The sequence below is a fragment of the Bactrocera neohumeralis genome, chromosome 2 (genome assembly GCF_024586455.1).
Source record: "Bactrocera neohumeralis isolate Rockhampton chromosome 2, APGP_CSIRO_Bneo_wtdbg2-racon-allhic-juicebox.fasta_v2, whole genome shotgun sequence".
NCBI lineage: Eukaryota > Metazoa > Arthropoda > Insecta > Diptera > Tephritidae > Bactrocera > Bactrocera neohumeralis.
In genome coordinates, this window is record NC_065919.1 from 85,908,972 (window position 1) to 85,928,778 (window position 19,807).

The 19,807-nt window shown below is 35.9% G+C and overlaps 1 protein-coding gene across 2 annotated transcripts in view; it reads right to left on the minus strand.

The window, feature by feature from the left end:
• The window catches only part of LOC126758899 (uncharacterized), a 393,248-nt gene that overhangs the window by 33,323 nt on the left and 340,118 nt on the right, over nucleotides 1-19,807 (minus strand). For both annotated transcript variants that reach the window (XM_050473344.1, XM_050473339.1), the window contains exons 3-8: nucleotides 16,039-16,335; nucleotides 10,756-11,054; nucleotides 10,608-10,657; nucleotides 8,712-8,818; nucleotides 4,174-4,251; nucleotides 821-877 (exon numbers count right to left, since the gene is read on the minus strand). In XM_050473344.1, the coding sequence (XP_050329301.1) occupies nucleotides 821-877; nucleotides 4,174-4,251; nucleotides 8,712-8,818; nucleotides 10,608-10,657; nucleotides 10,756-11,054; nucleotides 16,039-16,335 (888 nt within the window). The remainder of the gene's footprint in view (nucleotides 1-820; nucleotides 878-4,173; nucleotides 4,252-8,711; nucleotides 8,819-10,607; nucleotides 10,658-10,755; nucleotides 11,055-16,038; nucleotides 16,336-19,807) is intronic.

A 19,807-nucleotide genomic window follows, 5' to 3' on the forward strand; every position in this document is an offset into this window, starting at 1 on the left:
TCAACTTTTAGGATGGATAACTCAATGAATAAATAAACAAAAAAAGGCAACGAAAAAAAAAAACAAAAAATTGACAAAATGGAAGCGTTTTAAAAATAATATTGAATTGTTTTTCGAAAATTTGGTTGTTTTCGGATAGGCAAAATTCGGTTTTTATTCAAATTAAAAAAAACGAATTGGCTAAAAGAATTTGATATTAATCGGGTCCCTTGTCCACAAATTCGAAATGTGTAGTATTGAGAAAAATGTGTAAAATGAAAAAGCTGATTTAAAAAAAAAAAATTGAAAATTAAACTTGAAGTTCTAGCATAGTATTTTGAGAGGTAAGACTAACAAAAAATTTAAAAAATATATTATTTCAGAAATAAATTCTAAATAACACTAAAAAAGCTGACTACATATTTTTTGGTGTTGTTGGTTTATTTTTGTTTTGAGTTCATTGCATAATTAAACCATACTGTCTGGCATGTGACTATATCAAACCATAAACAACTGCAGCATGTCAAAAATATTATAGAATAATTAAAATATAAATATTATATAATACTGAACCAAATGAGACCTACTATGTGAACTTAAAATTATAAACAAATAAAATATTAAAAATAAAATAACATTGTAATTGACTAATACTTTTTAGTAAAATCCTGATGTTGATAACTCGGGAAATCTTAAATTGGCGTTATTTATATTTTTTCAATATTTAGTTGATATCTTCTCTAAATTATATATACATAAATTCTTAAAAGTCTATGCAATCATATAAATTTTTAAAATCTTTTAAATTTAATCAAAAATTGTTTATTTAATGCAGTCTTACCTCTTCGTGTTCGCGTTGGAATTTCTCCTTTTTGCGCATTGCTTCTTGTACTTTCAGCTGAAAATGGAAAACACATACGAAATATTTTAAAATTTCCAGCATTTTAATGGCACTCGAAAGCGAAAGTAGCACTTTGATGATGCAAAAATGAGCTAAATATATACTTAATGCTAAAAGAAGGCCTGCAGAAAACCAAAATTTTTATTTGGCAGTCAAAAGTTCGCTCTTTGTAAGGCAACAGCATGCAAATAAAGTAAATAAATTTATGTGCATACTTATGGGCGCAACTGAAGAGCACCACTACCAGTGTAATGAGTATTCAAAAATAGCGTAACCAAAACAACAAAAAGAAAAAAAGTTTTAAACTTTGCAGCGTGAGGACACGGCGTATGCGAAACACTTGTCAACCGGCAGCCAGGCAGTGCGAGCACTCATACGCCCTGTAGGCACAGACGATGTGAGGAGCGTCACGCCTGCAACTGTGTGTGTGTGTGTGAGGAGAGCACACTGTAAATATTCCGCTTTTTGTGCATGCACTTGCTGAAAGTTGAAACAAACACTTACAAAGCGGTGGTGGTGGCGTTGGTGGCATTGGTGGCGACGAAGGCAGCATCTGCAATACGGTTACCTTAAATGCCATCATTGGCAGCGTGGTGTGCCGGAATGAAGGCGCTGCCGAAAATACGCTTAAGTAGCGCAATTGTGTGCATGAATTGACAAAATAAGGCAACAACAAGCTGCATCCAATACAACAACACGACGGCAGCTAGCGCACGGCGCCGACAGCTGGCAATAATATGCACTACAAGCTTAGGCGCGCGAGTGGTATAGGCTGCAGATAAGAAGTAGTATAGTGCCAGGCGAGTGATAACAATACAACAACAGCAAAAACAGCTTAACGCGCTTAAAAATTGCGCAGAAATTACAGCGCTGAGGCGCCGAAGTTCGTGCCTTTGAGTCAAGCTCGCAGGTGGTGTGAACTATGGATGCTGTTGCATGTGTGGGGTGTGACTGTGACAACAAAACATGCAACAACAACAAGTTCTGCCAGTCAAACTTTGTTTCGAGTTTGTTGCCGTGCACAGAAAAGTCTAATTTATGCAGCAGGTTCAGGCATATTTTCGGTTAGCATACACGACTCAACAAGCACAACAACAATATGCAGCGCCCCAACGGAACGCAGCGCGTTTTCTTTTATTTCTTGTTTTTTATTTTGTTTTTATTTTCATGAGCAAGTTATGGCAGTGTCTGAGGAGAATATGCATAATAAATGCAATGACAGGAACAGCAAGAAACACTAGAAAAACGGTAACAACATGTAACGACAATACACGCTACACCGTGGCTGGCTGGCGCACCTGCCCAGCAGCGCCGTTATGCCACCGCACTTTCTTATGCTCATATCTTCATTGCACGGCAGCTGTCTGGCTGGTGGCGCAACGCGCATGTTGGGATGTGTGTGCGCACTGTGTTGGGCTTGTCTCCGCTCCACGCCTCGCCACCTGTGGGCTGTTACTTTTATTTCTCGTTTGTTGCCGTTGTTGCAATTTCATGCGCACGGCGCACGGGAGCTGTGTTCTCGGTCGTGTTATGCACAGCGGCTGTGACGTTTTTGTTGTTGTTATTGTTGCTGTTGTCATTAATAATGAATGTCGACGGCAATGAACTTTTAAATATTGCATACAACTCGCTGTTGCCGGCTACACCCTCAGCGCCGTGCGACAATGTCATTACGCCACTGACACTCAGGTGAGTTGTTGTTGTTTTTGTGTTATTAGTTGCTTTTATTTTTATTACATTGCAGCTTGGTTGGTGTGGTGGATGCTGGAGCTGCTTCAAGATACACACTTCCCTCCCACAAGCCACAAAAATGTCGAGATTAGGGGAATGAAATACATTTTTAAACACGATTTTTATCTGCTAATCCGGGTTTCAACAAATTTAATAGCAAACAGACTTGAATAAATATATTTTTGTTGTTTTTACTTAAATAAAATTGAAATAAAAAAATTCATAGGGTGGCAGTGCTGTTGCTTGTGAGTGATACGGTGTTTGAACGCAGCTCTTATAGGGTTAATGCAGATTTCCCTGTAATGTCTCGTTGAAAGAATAAATTGAATGCCCACCGCATTCAAACTTTCCCTGCAATCTGGTGGATTTTTGTATATTGAGTGGACTGTCACTCCTGTTTTGTGGAAAAATGTTAAATCTCAGAGGTTACTCATACGCCATGTTGAACAAAATCTGTTTATTTTCTAAAATCGCCGCAAAAGCATTTCATTTTCAGAGTAGTGAACCCTTGCGCAAATGTAAGCGATAAAAGGGTGCATAACTAATTCAGTTCAATAATATCGAATTTCTGATTTTCCTTGTAAATTTGTGGAATTGAAGGCTTTGCATGTTAATGAGTAGTAAGAAAAGTGTTTGCAATCGCTTTAAAAGGATTTCAATTGAATGAATCGTACTAAACTAAGGGGTGTAAATACTGGAGAGGATGTACAAAAAATTGCGCTGAAACAAGAAAACACAAATAAAATGATTGTATTCGGGAGACATCTATTCGTGATGTGTTATATTTTAAAAAATCGATCGGCAAATAATTTTGGCGTTTGGATGTATATTCTCCTGAACAGCTTTACAGTTAAAATAAAGTTTTACACGCAGATAGTTTATGTGCCATATAATGATCAAGGGAATTATATTTTTCTAATAATTTCAATATTTTAAGCCAATCAGTGCACATTTCTTTAACAAAAAACGACCTTTTCGTGGAAACCCACCATTTTGTCAAAAATTAAACTTATGACTAGTTCTTTACTCATCAGGTGTATTCATTTATCTTAATAATAAAATTTTGAATAAATAAATTTAAAGCCCTTGTACGCAGAAAAATCTTCCTTATTGTCAGCTACTTTTTTCGGACCTCCGAGTAGTTTCTATAGACACCTCTTCTAAAGCTTTAAAAAACAAACTTATAGCAGAGTGTAAAATTAAAATTTCGGACCAAGAATGCTGACTATAACTATCGTTTCATAAAAAAGTTATAATATCAAAAAAAGGGAATCTCAAGAAACAAATAACTGCAAACAAATCTATGTGATCTCGGTAAAAAATATGCCCCTATATACGAAATTGTTTCATAAACCTGAAACCTGATTGAACAAAATTTTGATTTTTGTGTCTGACAGCAAAAAATACATCTTAAGCAAACATTTTCCGTGCGAACTTTTGAAAGCCTTTTGTTTTTTTTTTTTTTAATTATACTCTCTGTTTATAAAAATTAAGGTTTTTTTTGCTTATAAACAGTGGCACATTTTTATACTCTATTAATTAATAAAATTTTATCAACTTACCCTGTGGATTGTCTCTTCAAAGCTTTGGTGTTGTCCTCCATTCATTGTTTGAAAATGTCTCAGTCGTTCATTCGCCGCCTAAAAATTTGCGAAAAATATTTATTAATTATTTATCATATTTCTAGTCACGAAACATAAAGGTATTATGGATAAACTGAAGCAATTTATGCTAAAAAATGTCAGTAAAATACAGAAAAATGATTAGGTGATACTCAAAAAACGGTTTCTGATATCAATACTCTATCGTTTTGTATTAGCTGCTGAGTAGAATCTCTTAACCAGTTAAAGAAATCCTAGGAGAGCGTTTCTATGCAAATCGGACATAATTAGATCAAAAAAATTTCAACATCCCTTTAATTTAGCGAAAATGGTAAACTCACATGTTAAGTCACTCTAGACTTGCTTCATCAATAAAGTTACTTTAGATCTTTTGCGAAAATTATGTAAAACTCTTAGCATATTTTAGGCGACTGGTCTTTGAACATTTTCATTACTAAGCCAACAGTTGTTGAAGTAAAAAAGTTTGTATTGAACTATGAACCAAACATCTGCCGATCACACTTGGACAATCAAAATCAGATCTTGGACTTTATTTAAGGGACATATCCGTTTTAATTACTGTTAAGAAAGATAGTTTTTGGAACTTAAAAAGAAACTGTTGCGAAAAATGTTTTAAAATGTTGCGGAATATTATTCAGAAAATATTCTAAAATGAAAAAATTAAAAGAGGTATTTACTATTTCCTCAAGTTATTAACAAAAAAGTTCTCCATCGGCTAACAGCGCGGTTAAAAAGAAGAAGATTACGTTGCGTTCAAAAATAGAGTTTTTTTCTTAGCAGGATCACTTCATAGAAAACTTTATTTATTTTTTTCCAAACTGACACATGTTAAATTACGATCAATGATGCGTACGATTCGGTAAGATTTTTTCGATTTTCTTAATGTGCCAGTTCACGCGTGAAATAGGAAAAATTAATGCTCGATATAACAAAAGTTTGAGGTAGCGATTCCAGCGAAGCACCCTAAAAATCCCAAATGGACTACTAAAAAAACTGCAGAGTATATTAATACGAGTTGTATAATTGGCAAGAGGCGGTCTGACCATTATGAATAAAACTATAAACGATGACCAGTCTGGAAGAGGGAGAAAGCACGTGAAGCATTGTTCTTCGTTTTGAGAAGCAACCACTGCTTAATTTAGAGAATTATTTAGAATTCTGAAAAGATTTCTGAGATCTGATATAAAACGCAGAAGTACTGTAATCAAATTCATACTTTCAAAAACGCCCATTGAAAAAAGGTTAAATTGGGCGCAGGAATACTGATTGGAGCAATGAAATATTTGCAGATGGACCAACTTTTGTGTTATTCAACTTCATGAGACATGTTTGGTCAAGAAACTTCAGTTACTCAATGAAATGAACAAACGAACAAACATTTACTCAATGAAGTGTTAAGAATCCCTAAAAAGGTTCATGTTTATTGATTGCTTTTATCTCATCGATTTTGGGCTTTCAAGTGCTTTAAAAAAACTTTTAGTGCTGTTAGAATAATAAAATTATATTTTACGGAAGTCATTTGAAATGCCTTACGGCAAAAATAACTATAATTGGTTACTGCAAGAAGGCAATGATCCAAATCATTGAAGCAAACTCTGTATTGAATGGAAAGAAGAATAAACATCTTGTTACTTTAGATTGGCCATCACAGTCACCAGGCGCCAATACACTGGAGCATGTTTGGGCTCTAATGAAAGTCAAAATTGAAGAAAACAGTTAAAGTCAAGAAAAAATTTTATACGGCTTCTCCAATATGCCTGGAGGTCGCTTGCTTTGGAATATGCGGAAAATTTGGTTGCAAATTGAAATTGTCAATAATTGCCAAGTGGAGATTGGATAAAGTATTGTCAACAATAAAAAAAACCATTGTATTATCTACAACTACAACATTTTATCCAGTAAACGCTACCTACATTTTGGAAAACATTATTTTTTGAACTCACTGAAAATTTGTAAAGTATTGCCTATATAATGAACTGTGTTTAATAAAAAATACAAAAATTTAAGAAAATGGCAGAAATTGGAAAAAAATTTCGAATGTTGCTCAGAAGTGGGATAGTTTTTGGGCCATCAATTATCTCTTTCATAAATCGAAAAAGTGGTTAGTCGTTGTACAGATAAACATATGAAAATAAGCAGAAAAAATCAAAGTGATCAGAAGATTTGTCTTCGCGCTAGTATAACTGTAGCCAAATTGAATAGATATTAATTTAAAATTTTTGTTTGTTATTTTTAAAATTATAAAGTATCAAAATATGCAAAACAAAAAAAATAATTTTTTAGAAATGTTTAGCTTGGTCTGCCTTTCCTCTATTTTAAAGCAAATTTAAAGCGCCATCACCCAACATTGCTTTAGCATTACATCGCTTCAGGAAAATTTTGTTCCCGAAATTTCTCTCGAAATATTTGTCCTTTTATTATCTCATACCGCCATTTCGTTTATTTTGTTTAATTATTAATTTGGCTTTGTCTAAAAGCAAAAATATTTTCAACTTGCAAATAATTTACTGGCAATGTGTCCGCTGTGGCCAATTCAAAACAAACAGATTTTAATAAATCCGTGAAACATACGCTGCGACTTGATAACAGCGCCGCTGCTGAACCTTACAGACACTCAAATATATCATATAATTAAGCTGAGACAAGGGTCGGCGCACAAAAGAAATGCTTATCGTAAAATTTTAGATCGCTGTAATTTTTTCTCATAATCTCGCGCGCTGCATTCATCGCCTGCTCAAAGCGCCGCTCTTCATTTTTTAATTAGACATTTGTAAAGTGAAACCGAATTGCAGGAACCCTCAGCGGCTGGTGTTGGCAGCCTAATCGCACTTTGCTGCTGCTGAATTTACGGCTTCCGCCTTTTGCGGCGACCAACCACCTGAGCTGAGCGTTATCCCCTTTTTGTGTTGGCAGCTTTTCAATAGCGTTTTTGCGGACGCAGGTGTCATACCTTACACACACCCATACATACACATATATACAGACAAGCAAACAATATTTATCTTCAGATGCGTGTCTTCTATCCTTTCGCGTTATTTATGACTTCGTTTGGTTAGAGTGTATATGTGCAACGTGTGAGGAAGGGGTGTTGCGCGCTTGTTTGCTCGCTGTGCGCTATCGCGGCGGCCAATGCCATCGCCAAGTCAGCGCCACTGCAACCGTTTCATTGCCAAGAAACTTCGCAGTTCTTTCTTCTACGAGTATGCCGGAATATTTACGTCGCCTTCTTGCGCCTTTTATGTTTCCCCTGGCAAATGTTGGTTTAATCAAAGAAAGAAAACGTCTTCAATGAATCCTTTTGGAATAGCAGATAAACGAGCGCAGGGAGCGGCGGCGGCGGCGCGTTTAACCTTTACATTGTAAACATTTGCGGCAGCGCGGAAGATGGTCGGACATTGGCGCGGTGTGGTAGGCGGCAGGCGCTCCAATGTTGCGGCACATACACAAGCGCATACCAACACCTGTACACATGTGCGTGTGTGTGTGTGTGTGTGTTGAGCAAAAATTTGCATGTCCCTAGGGTGTAGATTAAATATGACAACAAAAGAATAAGCGCGCAGCACAGCGGAGTAGCGGCATGTGCGGCGCTCGATTTCAGTGGCAATATAAACACGGCAATAACAGCAAAAACAAAGTGCAGCGATGAACCCCTAAAAGCTAAGAGAATGTAAACAGAAATTTTGCCAACAAGCATTTAAAGAGCAAACTCCAGCGTATTTGATTGGAGGTGGTCGTGGCGTATTTGTCTCCTTAAGATGGGGCAAGCGGAAAAAGCAGCTCATGAAAAATTTAGCGCAGCATTTTGTAGCGGCAATAAGCGCGCACTTGCGCAACTCACATGCGCGTAAAAAACGCTCGCCTTTTATAGCTAAATATTCGTGTTTCTGTAGTGTGTGCATTATTGATGTGGCACACTATGTCTTCGGTCTTAAAACTCTTTCAACAAGGAGCAGCAGCGACAGAACAGGATATTTGATGGAAATGTATATGGACGCCATTTAAAGACGACTCAAACGCTTGTTTTAGTGCCGCGGCGCAATTTGCAAATATCATGCAAGAAAATACTAAAGTTTGGTTTTGCTAGTTCTACTACTTCGCCCCTACAAGTTTTACGAATGCCCCGAAATTCTTAAAGCGATAAAGCAACACCATTGGCAACACTGGTTGGCACATGAGTACATAAGAAATTCGCAGCGACTTGTAAAGCTTTAGAAGAAAGTGTTGTGCGATAGCGGTTGCCTGACGAAGACTGCTGAGAATGAAGGAGCAATAGATAAATGCGCTCTTTTTATAGGCTTACAATACGAAGATAAAAATATTGTCCAAATATCTAGTAAGGGTTGGTTTAGATCGTTCTGCTTAGTCCACAATTCACTAGTATGTGCCAACTCCATGTAATATCTGATCCCTGAACTAGAGTACTCCGTGTTGCAAATTTTCTTATATTTATTAATATTATAGTACTTGTTTTTACTTACCCTCACTTGTGCGGCGGTTTGTTGATTACTTCGGTCTCGTCGATTTACAGTTTTCAGACCCTTTAGAAGTCTCGCTAAGGTGGTACGTTTCTTGGTCTCGCGACCTTCTGCAAAAAAGTAAATAAAAATACACAGATAATTTAGTTAACTGAACGCAGTTAGTACGAGGAAACAATTTTTGTTTAAATTTGTATATTTGGGTTAGATTCAGAGGTCGTTCCTGACAGCGATCTCACTTGGACAGATTAGAACGTCTAAAAACTCTTCGACATAATGCATCGGAAGACCCATATGAATAGACTAAGCGATTTGAATTTCCTACAAATTTATTGAGGCGGCTAATTTCAGTTATGTTTCTTGGTTCGGCTAAGGCAAGACTGCCGAGATTTTTCATTCTCAATCTTGCAAATGCTGGATAATGGAGTAGAAAGTCCATGGTTATTTCTACCTCACCCTTCTCTATATAACTTTGAAAACTTTTGTCCGGCAGCATTTTTAACCTTTCCGCATGAAGGGACAATGTTGGACAATGTCCACTAAGAACTGCTATTGCGGCAAAATAAACTTCGTTAAGGGCAAGCCATTTAGCTACATTCTACTCCAGGCTAAAAGTGGTAGCGGTTCGTTAACCAGCGCACGCGAGGTCCATTGGTCTCATATTAAAACACGAGATGCCAATGAAGATCCAACTCGGTCTCATTCTGATGTAAGCGAAGCAAGAGTGCCCCCTCTGGCTAGCTCGTCGGCTTTGTAGTTTGCAACGGTTCTGCTATGTCCTGGCCCCCAAACGAGTACGCTGGAGAAGTAACTTGATGCCATTTCTGGTGAAGACAGACATACCTCTTCTAGCTTTGAGCGCACAGCTACTTCCGCCTGAAAAACGCTACATTATTCTGGTAGCCCAAAGCTAAGATTGACTTTACAGAGGCTCTCCTTCCCCGACTTCCCTCCTAGCTTCGACCCATTCGCAAAAAAGCTCACTGCATCTCTTCTTCAGCGACTTCTCTCAATCCACCCAGCTGCTTAATATCTTTTAAGGTGGAGTATTGGGAGCCGTGGAATATGTCCCTTCTCATCCGGCTAACGTGTTTCTCTAAGGTCCACTGCATCAAACAACCCTTGAAGGAGCTGAATGGCCTGGAATGGTTGGTATGTGAGTAGCAGAACAGCCGCCCTCTATAGGGTTGTGTTCTCAGGTACCAGATATCCAGTGTTGGAACACTAGTGTGTCCCCAGTGCTTCCCAGTGTTCAACGGTTATGAAAAGTACTTTATTTTGGTTGGACATATTTTCATATCAACTGATCAATATGTAAAGCATAAACCAACTAATTTCTTCAAACAAACAAGTTTTTGAAACAAAACCGTGGCCACAAATAGTCTCGAAAGCACGGTGATTCCGCGGGTTCTCAGGTATCATACATCGACTGTTGGCACTAAAATTATACTACTGCGAACATACGACAATAGGAAAAAAAGTTTCCGAAGAATGCGGAACGATCCCGTCTCCGAGGAATCGGTCTAAAAATTGGAAGTCGAGCAAATAAATTAAGAGCAAGAGACTTCACATATGGTAACTGACGTACACATTAGTATCGCGTATCATATTTCCCTCTTGTAGATTAGTGATTCGTTTTCATTAAAACAGTGTAAATTATAAAAGGTCGACTAAGGAATGATTGGAAGGGAACAAAAAAGGGTTAGAAGCTAATAGCTGCCTTTGGTTTGCAGTTGGTTAATGTTTTAAATGTTCGAAAACTCAAAAGTTGTAAGTTCGAGTAAACAAATGAAACAAAAACACATTACAAGTAACTCCTAATTCTAAACTGCTACCAAACTCTTTAACCCACCCACGTATTTTCTGCCATTTTTAGTTGGTAATAAATCGGAAACTTACCTGCATTAGGTGGAAATTCGTAGAAATACGCTGATCTTGGACTTAAGCAACTGTAATTAGAAGAGGACAAAGCAGAATTAGAAATTTCGTGTTATTTGTGTGTGTGTATTTTTGCACTTAAATGTGGTTGGCAACACCTTCAACTTACTTTTGCTGCAGGAAATTCAAGTGTGCTACATTCGGCGGGAGTGTTTGATGGGCTTGTAGGGCTTGATGCTGGTGTTGTTGTTGCTGCTGTTGCAAATGCTGTTGGCTACCTGGCACTAATGGTAATTGCTGCTGCTGTTGTTGTTGTGCTGCTTGCGCCTGTTGTTGCTGCTGCAAGGTGTGCTGTTGTAGTAGCTGCTGCTGCTGTGTGAGGCCGCCGCGTGCAACACGCGGTGCAAAAACACCATAACCAAAACCGTAAATTTCATCCTCTTCCTTGTCGGACAGACAACTCGAGGGCTGCAAAGAAGAACGTGAGAAAACAAAAGTGTGATTTGTTAGCCTATAAAGCAAGCGGGTTTTGCTGATATGAGTGTGTGTGTGTTTGTGTGTACTAAAACTATAAGTACATTTTTATTTATGTGTGTGTGTGGTAAATTAAATTGAGTGGGCTGTTAACTACTTTGCTGTTGGTGCAACATTTCACGCTGCTAAAAAGGCGAACACGAAGACGAAGAAAAAAGTGGCAACTAAAGTTGTTGGGCAGAAAAGCAGCAAGTTGCAACAATCGCTTAGAAGTGGCAATAAAGTAAGCATGAAAAATAAATACGACCGAAAACGGTAATGCCAAACCGAAGGATAAATATTTTCTTAGTTGTGTGTTGCACGAACTGCTTGCGAACTGCTGTTTGTTGTGTTATTGTTATTGTTGGGCCGTAAACATGGCTGAAAAGTAATTTGAGCAGCTTTCATGCAGCTGCCAAGTGTTTGTGCAACTTGAACGCTAAAACGGATTAACACCTTCGAGACTTGTTGTTGCCGAAGAAAAATGCGAACGAACGAGAGGTGTAGGCTCCAGGCGGAAGAAGGTAGAAGAAGAGAGCAAATAAAAAGCAAAGCACAATCAAGCACCAGAAATAGAAAAAGAAGGAGCCTTACAGCTGAATTACATTTCTCGTGAGCGAAAGAAATAACGGTATTGAACGAATGCACTAGTTTTGAGGTCGGCATGCTCGAACTACTGCCCGGTAGCCAGTGCTGATTGCGAAGTAAAGAAGAAGCAGACAATTGGAGATGAAGAAAGTGCTCGAGCACATAGGAAAATGCCATAACGGTTACATGAGCAATTCAAATTTGTTGTATTTGTGCAAACGAAATGAATCAAATGATGATTGGTATTGCTCTATTGCCTGCTGCCTGGATATTTATTACCACACATATTAAGGTGAGCCAAAAAAAATAATAATATCGAATTTTTAGTTTCAAATGTAACTTTAGTATTCAGTGTAATGATATCCTGACTAGACAGGATTTGTGTCTAAATATTAAGAGGATGTTCTAGTTTAAAAATGTGAAAATATTGAATATTTGTTTTTTTTTTCATATTGCGATGGATTTGGTATTCAAGTAAACCCCCATAAAAGGATTTTTTAAAACATTTCTGAAGTTATAGCCGTTTTTTCAGTTTTGCCGCACCTTAAGGCAGCGACATTCATACTAATCGAAAATCTATCATTGTTTTATTTTTCAGATGAACACATAGAAATCGATCGATTATGCCACCTTTTACCCTCCTCGCATAATTCAATAACTTTTTTTAAATTAATTATGTGTACTTTTCAGTAATAACTAAGCAAATGATAAATATGTATAATAAAAAGTGAGGAACAGTTAAGTTCGGATATAACCGAACATTTCATACACTTGCAACTAGTTATATGGGGTCTGGGAAGAGCTCGATTTCATCCATTTTCTCACTGTATCATAAAAATGTCAGGGGATTGCCATATACCGAATGTGGTTGAAATCGGTCGAGCAGGTCTCAAGATATGTGATTTCACCTAAAAGTGGGCGGTGCCTCGCCCATCGTCCGATATTGATACCGGCTCGTACAAAGTCCTCTCTCCCACCTCGAGGAAAACATTTAATGTCTCTGGCGTGTTTACCTATTGATTTATTGCACTTTTAGTAGTTTTGAACAGGGCCGTTATATGGGGAGTGAGCGAGGTTATCATACGATTTCATCCATTTTTACTTCATTTCAGTGGAAGTTTAAGAGATATGTACAAGAAATGAAGAGATGTGTACATTAAACTTAGTAGAGAGCGGAGCCCATTTTCTCAAAACTTTTTGCCCTCAGATGCCTCTTGGTATTGTGTTCCTCTGTGTCAAATTAAATGTTTATAACTCAATTGAGTGCTTAGCTCGAAATTCGCGCCTATGGACTTAAAAACCCTTTAAAAGTTGTCGGTGAGTATTCAAAATTTCCCTTTTAAGTAATACGCCAAAAATCAGTTTTCATTAAAAATATGAAAATATTGCACCGTTTAGGATAACATCTTTTACAACACAGTTTTTTTTAAAACAATTTTTTTTTGAATATTTCTCAGGGGAATTCTTAACTTGAAAAATTGTAGGTTTTCAGTTTTCAAACAATTTGGGTTAAAAAAAATGACCCTGAGGCAGATTTTTCAGAACATTTTTCAATGTACGAGTATATTTATACGTTAATTTAAATTTATAAACTTATTATATACTCTTTCGGCACACCCTAATATTAATATATGTATATACCGAAATCATTTTACTGTACATATATCTTTGTAACCGTAGATGTGCAAGTGGCGTACTCCTGCTCTTGTTGCAATGAATTTGAACCGATCTTACGAAATTCGGTTTGAGCTTTGGATTGCTTGGGGACCACAAATACACAGCTGCGGTTTTCACTAGATTTCAAGATAAACAGGCAAGTGAGATGGCAGCTCATCTTGCCTTTTGGTGCGGTGGCACGGAGAAGTTAAATAAAAGAATTAGAGAAGTAAAGGCGAAAAGTGAAATGCCGACAGCAAATTTATTTGTACACTATTTACTGTTACATATATATGTATATATATTATTTATATAATATAAATATTAAGTTTGCGTGTTTATTTGACTTTGTGAGCCAGTCGGTTTTGAGCAGCTTACAAGTCACTAACGCTCTGCTTCTTGTTTTTGCTCAAGCGTCGGTCGCTTGACTTTCGTTTAATCCCCATGGACGCGTCAACACAAAGCAATTGCAAATGTTCCTACATTGTTTTTAATTCATGAAAAGTTTCATCTTTGATTAAATGAAAGAAAGTAAATTTGTTTTGCGTCGGCCTTGGAGCGACTAACGGTTTGTATGCTCACTCAAAATACCGTAAGAAATTCGTTTGCATAAAAGTTGAATGCGAAATGGAAGCGATAATTTGTGAACGTAATGAAAATTAATTATTCAAAATATTTGTATGATCTGGTGGCTCGGCGCAAGCTCGTACCTTTCTTATGATTTGCAACAGTATTTCGTAACCTTGGGAGAGAGAGAGAGACTGTCTCTTAGTGTACACTTTTTTTCTACAATTTTATGATTATTTTGATTTTTTTTGGATTAAAGTTTTGATTTTAGTGCTATAATTTTTGTAGTAACCGCTAGCAAATAGTTGACTACTGGCTACTCACCCTAGACAACAACCATCTCTTCCTACAGAAAACAAAGGATAAACAGCCGGTCTACAGTATTTGACGTTGAACGTAAAGTTTGAAGTATGAACAGCACAAATATCTTGAAACTTTTTGTTCCGGTTTCATTTTTATTGAAAATATTGAAAAAATTAAAAAAATATACTTGTTCAACAAATTTTCGAAAGTGAAGGTTGACGCTTTCAAAATCATATTTTGCAGTTGTCTCGGTCGAATTGATCAAAATACTTTGAAACTGGTTTACATGAAAAATTTGTTTTTTTATAACTTACAAAAAAAAATTATTACACATTTTTGAAAAAAAATTTGGAATCTTTTAAAAAAATATTATAAAAAAATTTTTGAAAAACAGAATTATAAAAAATTTTGAAAAAAAATGAAAAATTTTTTGAAAAAATATTAAAACATTTTAAAAAAAAAATAAAATTTTTGACAAAAAAAAAAAATATAAAAAATTTTTTCTAAAAAACGATTTGGAATGAAAAAAAGTTTAAAAAAAAAAATATGAAACATTTGACAAAAAAAAATGGAAAAATAAAAAAAATAAAAAACAATTTGGAAAAACCTGAAATATTTTGGAAAATAAAAATATATGAAAATTTTTTCTAAAAAGTTTGGAAGACTTTTTGAAAAAAAAGTTTAAAAGGAAAAAATATGAAAAATTATTACAAAAAAAAATATGAAAAACTTTTTTAAAAAAACAATTTGAAAAATATTTTGGAAAATAAAAATATATGAAAATTTTCTCAAAAGTTTGGAAGACTTTTCGAAAAAAAAGTTTAAAAGGAAAAAATATGAAACATTATTGACAAACAAAAAATATGAAAAATTTTTGAAAAAAAAATTTACGAAAAACAATTTGGAAAAACCTTGTCAAATATTTTGGAAAAAAAAAAAATGAAAATTTTTTCAAAAAATAAGACTTTTTGAAAAAATGTTTAAAAATAAAAATATGAAAAATTATTGACAAAAAAAAATATGGAAAACTTTTCAATACTTTCAAAAACCTTAAGTAAAAACTTTAAAAATATTAAACATTTTTGAAAAAAACCTTTGAAAAAAAATAGTGAAAAATAAAAAAAAATAATGAAAAACATTTTGAAAAAAAATATCGAAAAACAATTTGGAAAAAATGAAACATTTTGGAAAAAAATACGAAATATTTTTAAAAATAAATGAAACATTTTTCAAAAAGAGTTTTGGAATAATTTTTGAAAAAGTTTTAGAATAATTTTTGAAAAACAAAATGTATAAAAAAATGTTTTTGAAGAGGGATTATGTAACATTTTGGAAAAAAATTTATATATATTTTTTTTGTTAAATAATTTTTGAAAAAAAAATTTGAAACATTTTTCAGAAAAAGATATCGAATACTTCATAAAAAAATATAGAAACTTCACTAAATTAAATTATGTATCTATAAGTCTAATGGGTTCAGAACATTCTTATTTTTATTTTTATGTACATATATTTTTTCGCAAAAAAAAAGGAAGAAATACTTTCTTTTATTTATTGCCGAAGAAATATAGGTCGAAAGCATTTAGATCAGTGGAGTGGTGAGAAATAAAGAATCGTATGTGTTGCAGTGCTGAATACAGTTAACAATAGTATTAGTTGTGAACTACTTATATTTGGAAGGACTATTGTAAATAAATGAGTATACATGTCAAAGTTCACAAATTGATTATTTTAGAACTCTGTTGATTTTTGAATGCAAATATTGTCACCTAATTAAAAAAAAACGTATATTTACTACTTATATTACTAGTCTACACATACATACCGAGTATTTTCCTGGCACATAAATTGGCTGACTATGACTATTTGGCAGGCCACCTTGGCTCGAATGGCCGCGATGACCGTGATGCCGGTGGTGTGTGCTGGCGCTGGGGCCACCAATGCCACTGACGCCACTACCACTACCGCTACTCCCACTGCCACCGGCCGGATTCAGGGGACTTCGCTCCGCCCACGCCGCCTGACGAGCGTTTTCTAAAGCACTTAAAATATCTCCAAAGGGAGCCATTAACAATTCACAATAGACGGATGCTAGACCCTCTAAATGACCGCGCTGACCGTCCTGCAAAAGACAAACACACACAAAACACAATACGATTACAACAACAGTCAAACGCAACGGTTACGGCACAAACATTTTATTTGGTTTAAGATTAGCTACTTTTCGATTGAAATGAGGAATGAGGATTTCTACGATTTTGTTGTGATTGATGTTGCAATATGGAGAATGAGTGGAAGAGGAGTTTTTTTCTTGAAGAAGTGGAGTTATGAATGTGAATTGTTAGGCATATATGTATTAGTAGCGAGCAGTTAAATGAAGGCGGAGTTGATTATATGGAGATGATTGAAGTATGGATTATTGATTAGTGGTTATGGTAATTGTAATGAAAGATGATTTTTGTTTGTGCAATGGAATGATTACTGGGCGGTCATGCGGATCATGGGTAAAATGCTTATTGTGGTCACTGCAAGGGTTAAGGATTTTAATTAACTTAATTATAATGTATAGAGTTAAATTAGTGGACAGTGGTTAGTCGGCATTTGGGGAGCTTATAAGAGCGAGTATTTATTTCTAATTTTTGGGCAACTTTTTCGAGCATTTCGGCCGGAATAGCCCGAATTTCTTCGGAAATGAGCATATGTATGTTAAATCAATCTTGTATGTGATGGATGTTAGCATGAGAGTCGGGGGGAAGGCTGAGAATTTGTGCATTTAAATATTAGTACTTGATTATTGTGATTAAGAGCATGCTATGATAAATTTGTGAGTACATTATTGTGATGAGCGATGAGTTGAGCTACTGAGCAGGCAAACTACTAGTGGAGGTGAAGTCAAATGGCTACTGGTTGTTGGTGGTGATTAGATGAAATTTAATGTAGTTAATATATAATATTTTTTTTCATAGAAATGTTATAGTTTTGGAAAAAAATGAAGTGTAGTAAAAATACTAAGCAAGTTACTAATATCTACATAGTCATAAATATATATGTGGCGGTGAGAGAAGTATTTTATTCCACTTAAATTGCAATATATTCAGCTTACTAATGGCATAATTACTCTTATCACACATTCCACTTAATTTTACTCGCTTAATAGCGCTACTTTTTCCAACGCCACTACACTGACTAGCTTTTAGCATTTCCAGTACTTATAATAAATTATGCGCGCTGTGTGCGTTTTGCCTTATCAGCGCTGTCCCGCGCACAGAAATGCATTTATTGCTGGCACTACAGGTGCACGCTCAATGCATGTCAGCTAGTGCGCGCGGCAAACACGACCAACGCCTAAAAATATGCAACATTAATGTACAAGTGCAGCTAGCCAACGCGATAAGGCACGCCACAGGCAAATTTTTAATGGCACACACACACACACACACACACGTATACAAAGCACACATCTTAAGCGCGCACAAAGACACAGCGCGAACGGCAGACATTATCGCGCGGTTAATTGCAATTCTTGAGACCCCACCACTTACTTAAGTACGTACAGTCGCCAGCTATAAATGAGTTATGCGCCCGTGCGCCTGCATGTACAACAAAAGTCTTACTCGTTGGAAAATTAAACAGGAATTTCATATAATTTCTGCGCTTAAGTGCCCGTGCGCGCTCATATGTATCACAAAACTGTAGCCGCACATGTACTTATGTGTGTGTGTGAGTATGTTGTGCTGGCGCGCTGCTGCCACGAGCATGAATCAGCAACTTTAGTGGCTAATAAAAATGTTGTGTGCGAAAAATTACGAGCAAATCTCAATCGGCACATAAAAGCACGCAATCAGCGCGAACAAACGGTGTCAGCTATCGGTATCTAACGCGTATCCAATTAATTTTTAGAAAATTAACACGAAAATTGAAGAAGTTTATGGTTAGGAATTAGCTGCTTTTGGCGAGAAAGAGATATGAAAGCTAAATTAAATGGAAGTGTTGGCGTTTCATATACAAAATTAAGGATATGTGGGGAGGAGGGACTCCTCTTTTTATATAAAGCTTGTTGCAGTTCTAATGGTATACTAGGTAAGGTTAGGTAAATAGGCTGATATTCTAGGGTCCACAAATAATCGCACTTGGACTGCTAGAAACGCTTGTCCATTGCGATGCCCAGAACTCCTATGTACGGTTAAAGAAGGCCTTTCTATATCTGCAAAGCATCTGGAGCCAGCGGCAAAAATATTAAGACGACCAATATCTACTCTAGCCAATTCGGAGCGTTTGTAGAAAATATGGCAATCAAAGTGCTTCAACATAAACAAAAAACTGAACAGTGAAGGCGAACGTGTATCCATCATGTTCCTGCCTGCAACTTTGACAAGTTGCGTCCTCCAAAATCATTAGCCTCAGGGCGTGAGTACCAATGCGGCAGTGTCCCGTTAGAACACCTGTCATTATGTGTATTGAATGTATAACTTGCTAGTAGTTCCATGGACCTTTTGCATTCCACTTTGAGCCCTAAATCTTTTGCCACCCCACAAGTGCTGTTTACTGACCAAAGCTTATTGAACTTGTGCGTGGCCCATTGACCCAACGCCCGAGTGCAAGAAAACAGAGGAATAACAGCTCGTTCTCAACCCAATGGGATGTGGGTAAGGGTGCTCGCTCAACGACTTTACAGTTTCCAAGGATTTCGCTGTGCCCATTCACCCAGAAAAGTTCAACATGGTAGTACCTTTATGTCACGTTTAGTGAGGTCATGCACTCCTTGACTAGCTATGAGACCCCTCTATCAATGGGTCTGCTATCGGAGTGGTAATATAATATAAATTCAATCAGAGTTAAATTTTTTCAATTGTCATTTAAATAATGGTTTATGAGTATGGTTTGAAGGTTAGTATAGCAGGAGCTTAATACAAAACTATCTGTGAGACGATGATTTTAACATTTTTTTGACTATTTTTTTGTTGTTGTGTATATGTATGTATATAATGACCTCCTCCATTTTTAGCCCAATTTATGAATGCAGACATATCTGAAATGCCTTGGTGCGTGGTAAAAATTTAGCTTGCTTACAAAATTAAATTAAAAACGCGCCTAAAAGACACTTAAGAATTTTGTTTATAAGTTTTTATGAGGAGTCGAAGGCAACAACTCTGTAAAAATGCATTGCAATATTTTAAAAATATTACATAGAGAGCTCCAAACATTTTTGAAAAAAGTTAAAGATGAAACTTTTTCGCATTCAAAAATTTTTTGCAAGAGCAGAGGCTTCAGAGACCCTTAAAAATCAGCAGAATTAGCAACGAGCTTTGAAAATGAAATAATCAACACTATTACATAAGAGGACTTAGAACAAAAATAATTTCAAACTGCATATTGTCCTTATTTGTATCCTAAAGGCAACCAAAAGTGCCTATAGAAACATATTCAAGGAAAAAATTATGATAGCTGTTAAAGCCACAGTCAGAATCAGGCTATATGATATCCCAAAAGTAAAAAGTGTAAATATGTATGCTATACAGTTATGTGGATTATAGTATAGACAGCTATCTGGAACTAAACCTAAGCAACTCTGAAAAAAAATTCAAACAATATAG